The sequence below is a fragment of the Phodopus roborovskii genome, unplaced genomic scaffold, assembly GCF_943737965.1.
Source record: "Phodopus roborovskii unplaced genomic scaffold, PHOROB, whole genome shotgun sequence".
Lineage (NCBI taxonomy): Eukaryota > Metazoa > Chordata > Mammalia > Rodentia > Cricetidae > Phodopus > Phodopus roborovskii.
In genome coordinates this window covers 5,206,406-5,217,809 of record NW_026126645.1, presented here as the reverse complement: position 1 = coordinate 5,217,809, position 11,404 = coordinate 5,206,406, and the positions used below count along the sequence as shown (strand labels likewise).

The following is an 11,404-nucleotide window of genomic DNA, read 5'->3' as shown; positions in this document are numbered from 1 at the left end:
TTTCTGGCTTTCATTATTTAGAAGTCAGGTGTAATTCTGATAGGTCTGCCTTTGTATGTTACTTGGTCTTTTTCCTTTGCAATTCTTAATATTCTTTCTTTATTCTGTGTGTTTAGTGTTTTGATTATTATGTGGAGAGGGGACTTTTATTTATTTATTTATTTAGGTCCAGTCTATTTGGTGTTCTGTAAGCCTCTTGTATTTTCATAGGCATGTTTTTCTTTAGGTTGGGAAAGTTTTCGTCTATGATTTTGTTGAATATATTTTCTGTGCATTTGAGCTGGACTTCTTCTATTACTATTATTCTTAAGTTCGGTCTTTTCATGGTGTCACAGATTTCCTGGATATTTTATGTTAAGAATTTGTTGGATTTAACATTGTTTTGACTGATGATTCTATTTCCTTTATCATATCTTCAACACCTAAGATTCTCTCTTCCATCTCTTGCATTCTGTTGTTTATGTTTACATCTGTAATTCCTGATCATTTACCCAGATTTTCTATTTCCAGAATCCCCTCAGTTTGTGTTTTCTTTATTGCCCTATTTCAGGTTTCAAGTCTGGAACTGTTTCCTTCACCTGTTTGACTGCCTTTTCTTTTTTCTTTAAGGGATTTGTTGATCTCTCCCAATTTTTTGTTTGTCTTTTCCTCCATTTCTTTAAGGGAACTTTTCATTTCCTCTTTAAGGGCCTCAATCATCTCCATAAAGTTATTTTTAATGTCGTTTTCTTCTGTTTCATGTGCACTGATGCTGTAGAACCACTAGTATCTGGCGGTGCTGTATTGCTCTTTGTGTTGTTGAGTGTGTTCTTGTTGTCTGCCCATCTCTTCCTCCAATCAGTACAGCCTGCGCTTCAGGGGCCCTCTTCCTCCAATCGCTGCAGTTGAGGTCTGTGGCTTCGTGGAATGCTCCTTCAGGTGCCAGCAAGGCTGAGCCTCTGATGCTCACTCCTCCAGGTGTAGATGGGCCCAAGGCTGAGATGATCTCACCTCTCCCGGTGTAGGTGGAGCCATGACTCCAGCAGTTACTCCTCCAGATGCAGGGGGTGCTGGTGATCGCCCCTCTAAGTGCAGGCGGTCAGTTTCTGGCCGCCACATGGTGCTGACACTGACATTGATGCTGTCTTCTGGTGCACCCAGAGGCCCTTCTGAAGATAGTTTCTGGAAGCTGTTGCTATTGATGCTCCCCGGTCTCTCACTAGGCCGCTGGCACTCTCTCTCCCTCTCTGTGATGGAAACTTTCTTAACCCACTCAGTCATCCTGTAGGACCAACGGAAGCTTTTTCTTGGGCCCAATGTTGCAGTAGCTGAGGTAGAACAGGAGTGTCTGCCAATTGACTCAAGCAGTAACCCTGAACAGTTTGTACCCGAGAAGCAATCACAGCCACTTGTTTGAAACTAATTACAGACTTGTTAGTCACAGCCACTCCTCTTAGAATCAATTAGAGTCATTGTGGCATCTGTTTTGGACCAATCAGACTGGCCCCTCAACATCAGCACCACCACAGCAGTCCATCCACTAGATCACCAAGGGAAAGGCCTCTCCTGCTCCCCTTGTGGGTGGAAATGGCTGCAGGCTCATCTGGAACTTACTGAGGTTTGTAATGCATCTGCTACAGCCTGGGTTGGGGTGTGCTTTCAGGAGCAGAAGTCAGCTAATGTCTCTAGTGGTTAGTTACCTTATAAAATACTGACATAGGGCTGGAGAGATGGCTCGGAGGTTAAGAGCATTGGTTGTTTTTCCAGAGGTTCTGAGTTCAATTCCAAACAACCCCATCATGGCTCACAACCATCTATAATAGCATGTGATGCCCTCTTCTGGTGTACAGGTATACATACAGGCATTCTGGCACTGCCACACACCTGTTGGTTATTTTACCACAGTCCATTTGATCAAGGCAGCAGGGCAGCAAGGGAGAATGCAACACCATTAGAGATTAAAAGCATTCACCCCAACACCTTTGCTTATTTAAAGATAAGTTACATATAGGACTTTAGACTCACAAAGATAGACTAGATGATGGTATATTTTCTTAAATCTTACAAAATGTTAATGGGCTAAATATTGTTAACTGTGATTCTTATTTGATAACTGTTGTGTGATATATTTTGCTGTGTTAAGGTTAGAACCTATGCAAAAGAAGCAAGTGCTCTTAGCTGCTTTCTCCAGACCAACCCCCAATATTTAAATAGTGTAAATAGTGCTTATCTCCTGTCTTGTGTCCCAAGGAGAAGTGGGTCATCATTATTTCTTTCACTATCACTGAGCTATACCAGCTTCTGTTGTTTCAATTTCTTCTTCTCTTTCTTCTTCTTTTTGAGACAAGGTCTCAGGATGGCCTTGCCAGGGTGGTCTCAAATATATCACAGCCCTCTTTAAAATAAATCCGTTAAGGATTTGGTAAGACAATTCTGAAGGTGAGAGTCAAAGGCCATGCCTTTTAAATTCATCCTGCTTGTTTTTGAGAGAGGATCTCATTTAGCATCCCCTGCTGATCTGGAACTCACTATATAGACCAGTACATCTCCCCCCTCAGTCTCCTGAGCACTGGAATTAACAGGCATGCATAGACACACCCACCCCATTCTGTCACATGTAGAAGAGTGAGGGGTGAGGCTGGATCAGGACATGGTGAGGGGACCCTTGCCAGGCAGTGTGAGACCCTCCCACACCTACGCTTTCTGGAGCCCCAGCTCCTGGTTCCACCCTTTCCGTGGGTCCAGAGGCAGCACGGAGGGAACAGGTGCGGAGCAGCAGAGGAGACCGTGTGAGGTTCAGTCCTGCCTGCAGCCAGGCCGGATGCCAGCTTTATTCAGACAGGAAGCACTGCTGACTGCGCCCAGCCAGTTGTCACTGTGAAGGTGGCAGGGAGCAGGGCTGTAATCTAGAAGGCTGTGTGGCTGGAGATGGGCAAGAGGTTCACACTGGTAGGGTGTGAACCCAAGAGGGGATTGGAAAGCCCTTTCTTGGCGGCGTGATCCAGGGCAGTCTATCTGAAGTAGTTGGGACACTCGTGGGCAACCAGGTTCCAGGCTTGGTCAAAGGCCTCCACGACAGCCGGCTCCAGGGGCCCTTCCTCAGTGGCGGCCAAGTTCTGTTCCAGCTGCTCCAGGCTGGACATGCCCAGGATGACCGCGTCCCCTCGGGTACCCTGCAAGGAGACAGCCAGATCTCAGCACACTTCTACTTGGTGGTTCCTGTCCCACACGTCCCTCTTTCCTTGTCCCCTGGTGAGATCTGGGCGCTTTGTGTACATCTGTCCTGAACACCCAGGAAGGTCTGAAGGGGTCTTTGACAACTGAACGTATGTGGCTCAACTCTTGTCCCTTCTTACAGCTCTTCCCTGGGGGGACATAAGTAAAAACCCACCCTCTCTTTATAGGACTCTTGCCTCCTGCCTGTCTGGCAAGCTCTTTATACACCAAATTATCCCACTAGCCCTGAATCAGGTACTCTCTCTAGAAATAAGTTAAAGGCAACTGTGGGCCCCCGGAACATGAGTTCATGGTGCTGGGCTACCTGGAGCTGTGAGTGGTGGTACATCCAGCGCAGGGCGGCCGAGGTCATGCTGGGGGCGCTGCCGCCATAGGTGGTCTGTAGGGCCTTTTCTACCAGGGCAATGGCCTCGAAGTGGTGTTCCTTCCAGAAGCTGAGTGAGTGGGGAGAGTGGCTCAAGGGGTGAGAATCTTGGGTCACACTGGGGACTGAAGCCGAAGAGACTACCAAGGCACTGACCCCACCCCCATTCTGTGGCATGGAAGGAACTGTATCTCTCTGGGAGAGAGGACCTCCCTCTTTACGGGGCCCAGGAAGCTCCTGGGCTGCTCACTCGCTCGCTAGATGCATCCGTGGGAACTCATTCACCTAGTGCAACAGAGAAGCGGCTGCAAAGCTAGACTTGGCCCTGGCCTTCCAAGCCTCCACCCAAGGTCCTCTCTTTCCCTCCTGGCTTGGCACCTCTTAGAGTAGCAATGGCTTATGTGACCACAAGGTCTAGGGGTAAGGGGAGGGTTTCCCAAAGAGAAACCCTAGGATTTGCCACTTCTCTTAAGAATCAAGGCTGGACGTTGGTGGTGCATGCCTTTAATCCCAGCACTCGGGAGGCAGAGGCAGGTGGATCTCTGTGAGTTAGAGGGCAGCCTGGTCTACGGAGCGAGTTCCAGGACAGCCAGGACTGTTTACACAGAGAAACCCTGTCTTGAAAAACCACAAAAAAGAATCAAGAAACACAGAGGGGGCAGTGGGAGGTTGTATCCCTAGGAGCATAGCTAAGAACTTCATGTAAGATTAAGGGGACAGGGGACATCCCACCCCTACCTACCATGATGCAGAGGTCCCCAGCTTACCGGTTCCTGTAGGTCTCAGCCCAATTATTCCCAAAGAAGCGGCCCATAGGCTGTTTCCCATCTTTGTCTTCATATTTGTATTTGCCAGTCAGCAGGCCCCCTGTGGGATGGCAACAGTCAGACCCTGGCCTGGACCCCTCCCCAAGGCTGCCTGTTCCCACCCAGCTCTGAAATGGAGAGCAGGAGGAAGCCTGGAAAGGGCATCCAATAGGGCAATAATCTGTAGAGTCCAGCCTGGCATGCCCGCCCGCTCATCCACAGGGTCAGTTCCCACGGCAGCCCATACCAGCCAAAGGGTTGTAGGCATAGAATCGCAATCCAAAGTGTCTGAGGCAGGGGAAGAGCTCCTTCTCCACCTGCCGGGTGGTGGCGTTGTACATGCCCTGCAGGGAAGAAGAGGGTCCTGTTGCAAAGTGTGGATGCATCAAGAGAAGGGACCCAGCTTTCCTCTTTTTAAAATAATGTTTTGGAAGCCTTTCTTTTCTTTTCAATTTATTTTATGTGCATTGGTGTGAAGGTGTCAGATCCCCTGGAGTTGTGAGCTGCCATATGGGTGCTAGGAATTGAACCCCGGTCCTGTGAAAGAACAGCCAGTGCTCCTAACCGTTGAGCCATCTCTCCAACCTGGAAGCCTTTCTTCTTTAGAGACAGATCTCGGTAAATTGGCCAGGCTAAAGTGATCCTCCTGCCTCAACCTCCCCAGTAACTGGGTCTAAGTATTGTACCCTGGGCCTGCTAGTCCTCTACTTTTTATTTGTGTGTGTGTGTCTGTAGGTATGGTTGCGCACATGTATGGGTGCAGAGGCCAGAGCAGGATGTTGGGGGTCCTGTTGTACCACTCTCTGCCTTATATCCGAGACAGGGCCTCTTACCAAATCTGGAGCTGGGTGGGCATCCAGCAAGCCCCAGTGACCCTCTGTCCCGCCGCCCCCCCCCCCCCGCCTTTCATAGCACTAGGTAACAGGTGCAGAAATCACACCTGGTCTTGTTTGTCAACTGGGGGACGAGAGTCCAGGTCATCATGGTTGTACAGCAAGCATTTTTATCCATTGAACCTGGTTTCCGGTTTTTGAAATAGTCTTGCTCTGTAGCCCAGGCTTGCCTTGAACTTACAGCGATCCCCCTGCCTCAGACTTCCAAGTGGTAAATTACATGTGTGTGCCACTATGCCCAGATTTGAAATTTTCTACTTTGAAAACTCAAAATCGACACCATCCCAGGTTCAATTATTTCAACTCTCACCTGGAGGCCATAGGGACTAAACAGTCTCTTTTTCTTAAATGCTAGATATGGCAGGATGGAGTGGGGCTGAGAGTTCTAGGCCCAGGGAGGGGAAACTGGCCTGGGTTATCACTCCACACATATCTCCAGGTCTCCTCTATGAGCTGGATGCCAAAATCACAACCACTCAAAAGTTCAGCAAATTCTCTGCTTCCAAGATATGTAACAAAGAAACTAAAAATATAGACAGCAGGCTGAGGTGTACAGAGCAGACACCAGGTCTCGGGTTCAATCCCCAGTAGAAGAAAATAAACCACCACAATAACAGAAATCCACAGAGAGATACAGCAAAGGTAGACCTTAAGGTCAAGGAGGTACTCAAGAGGCCCATCTATGAGGATGCGTTTCGGAGCCTGGCTGCTCCCAGGGGCTGGTGGGGAGGGGATTACCAGAGAAGAGCCTTCTGAGTCAAAGCTGAGTGCTACTTCCAGGGCATGGGGAGGTCTGTTCTAGGCTGCAGTGCAGGATGGGAGGACGGACGAAGATGTGTGTGCTCAGGCAGTAAGCAAGCAGGTGAGCAATAGCCAGCCGGGCTGGTGAGAAACTAGGTGGTACTTGCAGGCTTTGAGGAGGGGAGTGGCAACTCTGTAGAGGGCACCAGGAGGGTCCAAAGCACAGACACTGAGCCCTGAGACCTGGAGAGCCCCAGCGCACCAAGCTGCCCTTACCTGGTACACGGTTGGCAGGATCCAGCTGTTGCTCTTGCAGAGTGTGCAGATCTCAGCCACCTCCCACGAGGCATAGTTGGACAGGCCAAGCTCCATAAACTTGCCCTGCAGGGGAGAGGACTCTGCTCAACCCAGGGAACAAGGAAGGGAAAACCAACTGGGTGAGAAACCTGGGAGTGGAATCTGTGCCTAGCTCTGCCCTGGATGCCTAGAAAGCCTCGCTGTCATGGTAGAGTAAGGACGAGAGGGGTAGAGATCACCTCTCTGAGCTCAGGGGCCACCCTCACCTCCTGATGCAGCTGCTGGCAGGCACGAAGCGTCTCTTCTACAGGGGTGCTGTGGTCAGGAGCATGCAAGTAGAAGAGGTCCACCCGTGGACACTGTAGCCGCTTCAGTGACGTTTCTAGCTGGGACCGGACACTGTCAGGCTTCAGTGACTTCCCATCCCAAGGGTTGGCCTTGGTGGCAATTTTCACTTGCAGAAAGATTATAATGATGATTAAGAGATTTATTCGAAGGCCAGGCATGGTGGCACACGCCTTTAATTCCAGCACTCAGGTGGCAGAGGCAGGCAGACCTCTGAGAGTTCAAGAGCAGCCTGATCTACAGAGTGAGTTCCAGGACAGCCAGGGCTGTTATACAGAGAAAACCTGTCTTGAAAACAAAAACCAAAACAACAACAAAGATTTATTAGAATTACTCACTGGCCATGTAAGTGTCAGTGTTCCTGGTTAAATTACTTAATTTGGTCCCTAATTCCTAATCTGTAAAATGCAGTGACTGGTATTAAATGGAAGTCCCTCACTGATGGGAGATGCCATTATGTATATATGTTTTTCATACTGGTTAATAATAAAGCATTGTTGGCCAATAGGAAAGGAAGATAGGAGGGACTAGGAGACAAGGAGGAAAGGAGTGTAGGGGGGGGAAAAGAGGGGGGGGGGGAAGGAAGGAGGTGGGGCGCCGCCCCCCTGGAAGAGAAATCATAGACAGAGAAAGGGAAAATAAGGCAGAGCAGCCGATAAGAAACAAGTAACGGGCCAACAGTAGAAAAAAAAAAAAAAAAAAAAAAACCCCATCCCAAGGGTTGGCCTTGGTGGCAATTTTCACTTGCAGAAAGATTATAATGATGATTAAGGTTGGCAGGCGGGGGGGGGGGGGGGGGGGGGCGGGGGGGGGGGGGGGGGGGGGGGGGGGGGGGGGGTGGGGGTGGGGGTCTTGTGGTGGAAATTTGGCTCAGCAGTTAAAAGCACTGGCTCTTCCTCCAGAGGTCCTCAATTCAATCCCAGCAACCAAATGGTGGCTCACAACCATCTATAATGGGATCTGATGCCCTCTTCTGGTGTGTAGGCATTCATGCAGACAGACCCTCATACATAAATAAATCTTAAAATTATACAGTTTTAAAATCCTCAGTTTATATGTAGACAATCATGCTTTCTAAGAACTGAGGGGGATTTAAAAGTAATTTTTAATTAAGATACAATATAGGGTCAGGAGAGATGGCTCAGCAGTTAAAAGCACTTATTGCTCTTGCAGGGGACCCAGGTTTGAGTCCCAGCACCCACAGGGCAGCTTAAAACCACCCATCACTTCAGTTCCGGAGAATCCAACACTTTGTGTACAGGGTACACGCAACATGGCATGCACCTATATGTGCAGACAAAATACTTGTACACCTACATAAAAATACATATCTTTAAGTTTTAATTTTTTAATGGACAAAGGACTTGAATAGATACTTTTAAAATGTCAGCTGGTAAGTTGTCTCACTGGACAAAGGTGCTTGCCACACGAGGCTGCATTTTGGATTTTAAGAATATATATCACAAAGCAGGTGGTGTAGGACTTGAGACATCAGATTCCACCCCAGAGGTGCTCAGACACCATCCCAGACTTTGGACTCGATGTTCCCAAGTTTTGTCAGGATGATATGGGCTCATCAATTGGTTCCTTCTAGCCAAAGAATGGAGAAGGACCTCAAGGGGACAGACCCCAAAGCAGGGAAACCAGTAAAGTATTTCTCTGTGGCGCATGCAGACACACAGGCAAAGCACTAACAAATATAAATTAGGTAAGTATAAGAAAGGTATCTTTAAAAAATCAGGAGCAAATCAGCCAGGTGAACTCTACAGTGTTGGGCTTGAGAGACCGGCTCACTTATGCCCCTCCAGGCCCACCGTGTTGTGAGTCTAAGGAGCCCCAGAGAGGGCTCCTGCACAGGCACCAGGAGGAGGCAAGGAAAGGGCACACTCCTGAGACTTCCAATGGCTTCAAGCAAATGAGGGACAGTTCCCCTCATCTTCCATCAAGGGACACATGCCACTGGCCATCCTGCCCCATACAAGTACTTGGCACTCCATCTTCAAACAGCTACGCCTTCAGCCTCCAGTGCCCCTTTCTCTTGTTCTGTCCCCAGCACAGCTTCTTACACTGTAAGGTCTGTCTGATCAATGAGGTTCGCCTACTGCTCTCCCTGGGGCCTCCACAAGCTACTCCCAGCAATCAGAGCTTTAGTCTTACATGCTGGACTTGGGACTCCCTCTGTGGGTTAGTCACTTCCCCATTGCAGTAGTCCCCATTACAAGACCTGGCACAGCATGGGCAGAAAGGCCGTTAGTGCCCTCTCCCCATGCTACCTTCCCACCCCTGCTCCCTTGAGGACAAAGTCTAGGAGATGATGACCAAACATGCTCCCGGGGCACAGGGGTGGTGGTGAGGGCAAGAGGGGAGGGCATAAGCACAAAGCTGGGGGAGGGGGAGGGGACACCTAGACTGGAGAGCTGGGAGGCAGGGACTGAGGTAGGAAGCAAGGTGAGACTAGGGAGCTTCCTCACACCCGCGCAACTCCAGAAGCTTCAAAGCAGAGACCGGACCAAGTTCAGTTCGGTAGTTCAGAACTTTAGATGCCTTAGGATCTTGAGGTCCACACAGCTGTGGACGTGGGAGCTTACGAAGCTCCTGGGTGCAGACCCCCGGGACTTGGCACGCCGGTGCAGGTGTGTGTGTGCGCGTGTGTGCGCGCGTGTGTGTTGGGGGGTCAGGTGCAGCGGTTACCTGTGCAGTCGCCGCTGCCCAGCCCAAGCCCCAGGCCGCCCAGGATGCTCTCGGACTGGCCGTCGCAGTACATGAAAGCCGTGTCCAGTTCGCTGTGGCCGCGCTCCATGAAGGCGCGTACCGTTGCGGCGCTGGCGCTCGCATCCATGCGGCGTCCCATCTCCATGGTGCCCAGAACCGTGGCGGGCCGGAGAGGGGCGCCCGAGGTGGCGTCGGGTGGCGGAGGCCGGGACATGGCTAGAGGACGCGCTACGGAAGGCCCGGAGCGACGCGCCCAGCGAACAGCAGCGCGAACCACGGCTCGGGAAGCCACACGCAGCATGGAGACTGCGCCTGCGCGTCCGGGTCCTTAGGCTCCGCCCACAGCGCGCGGAGGGCGGGGCTTCGCGAAGATCAGCTGACCCCGGCGGGGTACGGTCCTGGAAGCTGACTCCGGCTGTGGATCCTCATCTGGTGAGACTGCAGAGGGCTGGCGGCAGGCCGGGAGTCGAGACTCGGGGCGCGCCCTGTCAGTTCCTTCCTACAACCTCCTCCAGCCCTGCACGCCTCCCGGCGCTGGTCTCCTTTTGGGGCGCGGGATCCCGGGCTTCAGCCCGGTCTGGCCTGGGATCCGAGTCCGGGTCCGGCTCCACTTCTCACCTGCCTTCCGGTCTCTTGGCTTTTGATTGCCTTGTTTTCCCCGGACTGGGCGGGGGCCTCGCGGCGCTTGCCCCAGCGGCTGCCCTGTCATTATCCCTCCGAACCGGCAGAGTCACCGGAAGGAGTTAGAGTCTTGGTGTGGAGGCCTGGAGTGGGTAGGATCCCGGAGCCAATGTGAGATCTCCTGACACATTTTCCCCAGGTCTGCAGCGAGGGAGCCTAGAGTGCCTCCTCCCCCGCCAAGCTCACAGCAGGATTCCAAGGAGGGTTGGTTAGAAGGATGAGGACTGCTGTAGTCTCAGGTTTTGTTCAGTTAATGTTGTATCCTATGTGTTACTATGTGACCCAGGGAGCTACAGCAAGAACAGAATATTACCATAGACCGTGGGGAGCATCTTCCTGGCTTTGCTTAAAGCTGGAGGAGTTGAGTGTGGCAGAAAGTACTATCTCCTGGCCAGTCTTTCTAGACATGAACCATGAGAGTCAAGATCTTTCCTAATTGGGAGGGGGGCGGACGGGACGGGGCGGGGGTTGTAGCTCAGTGCTAGAGCACTTGACCAGCATGTATGAGTACCTAGGCTCAAGCCATTGTTACAGCTTGGACTAGGTTTTTATTGAGTCTACCATCAGTCTAAGAGGTAAGCATCTTTCATGACTTCCTACATTTTATGCATCAGAACGCTGAAGCTCAGTCACTTACCCAGAGGAAGTTCTCAGTTCTAGGCTCCCCTCAACTCACAAGTTTCCTCCTTTTCCCTCTCCTCCTCCCCTCTTCCCTTCTCATGTCTTTTGTTTATTTGTTTGCTTTTCGAGACAGGGTTTCTCTGTGTAACAGCTCTAGCTCTAGCCCTTTGTAGATCAGGCTGGCCTCGAACTCACTGAGATCTGCCTGCCTCTGCCTCCCGAGTGCTGGGATTAAAGGCATGCACCACCACTGCCAGCTTCGTGTCCTTTCCCCCCCCCTTTCCCCACTTCCTCATGCTTCCTTCCCTCTCCCTCTCCTTACATTTTTCTGAACCTTGGTTGTGCAGCAGGTGCATCCAGACCACAAGAACAGGAAGTATACAAACGGAGAGGGGAGAGAGACTTTCTTGAAGAGCAGTGTTTAACAAGGATAGTGATGCATCTTCTCCAGGAGTGTGTTCCTGGGGACAGGCGGAGGTCGCGCAACCCCTCTTGGAGAAGGCAGTTTGGAAATGGGTCATGGTGTCTCTAGCAGGCACTTGTGGTATAAAAGGATTCCTTAGAGGAAGAAACAGCTGTATGGGTGCCTGGGACTCTGTGGACCTGGGGTAGGAGATGAAGTTAGGAGAGCATTTCTTGGGGGGCCTTGGGACCTTGTCTCTGTGAATTTGAACTTGATCCAGTGTCAAAGTGGAACCTGCATCTGCTTTGTTGGGAAGCATCTCCCT

General features: G+C 51.0%; 1 protein-coding gene across 1 annotated transcript; it reads right to left on the bottom strand.

Moving 5' to 3' along the window:
* Positions 1 to 2,769: 2,769 nt before the first annotated feature.
* LOC127213173 (aflatoxin B1 aldehyde reductase member 2) lies at positions 2,770 to 9,696 on the bottom strand. The gene is made up of 7 exons (XM_051173461.1): positions 9,354 to 9,696; positions 6,584 to 6,771; positions 6,297 to 6,401; positions 4,634 to 4,730; positions 4,348 to 4,447; positions 3,521 to 3,650; positions 2,770 to 3,152 (listed from the first exon to the last, which is right to left on the bottom strand). The coding sequence occupies exons 1-7, from the start codon at positions 9,673 to 9,675 to the stop codon at positions 2,991 to 2,993; spliced, it is 1,104 nt and encodes a 367-aa protein (XP_051029418.1). The 5' UTR covers positions 9,676 to 9,696; the 3' UTR covers positions 2,770 to 2,990.
* Between the last annotated feature and the right edge of the window lie 1,708 nt (positions 9,697 to 11,404).

What these genes read in the sequence shown, in the direction of transcription:
- LOC127213173 (XM_051173461.1), bottom strand. Translation starts at nt 9,675, where the DNA reads ATGCTGCGTGTGGCTTCCCGAGCCGTGGTTCGCGCTGCTGTTCGCTGG. An exon ending in GGGCAGCGGCGACTGCACAG is followed by an intron (nt 6,772 to 9,353) that starts GTAACCGCTGCA and finishes TCTTTCTGCAAG; the next exon opens with TGAAAATTGCCACCAAGGCC. An exon ending in TCCTGCCAACCGTGTACCAG is followed by an intron (nt 4,731 to 6,296) that starts GTAAGGGCAGCT and finishes TCTTCCCTGCAG; the next exon opens with GGCATGTACAACGCCACCAC.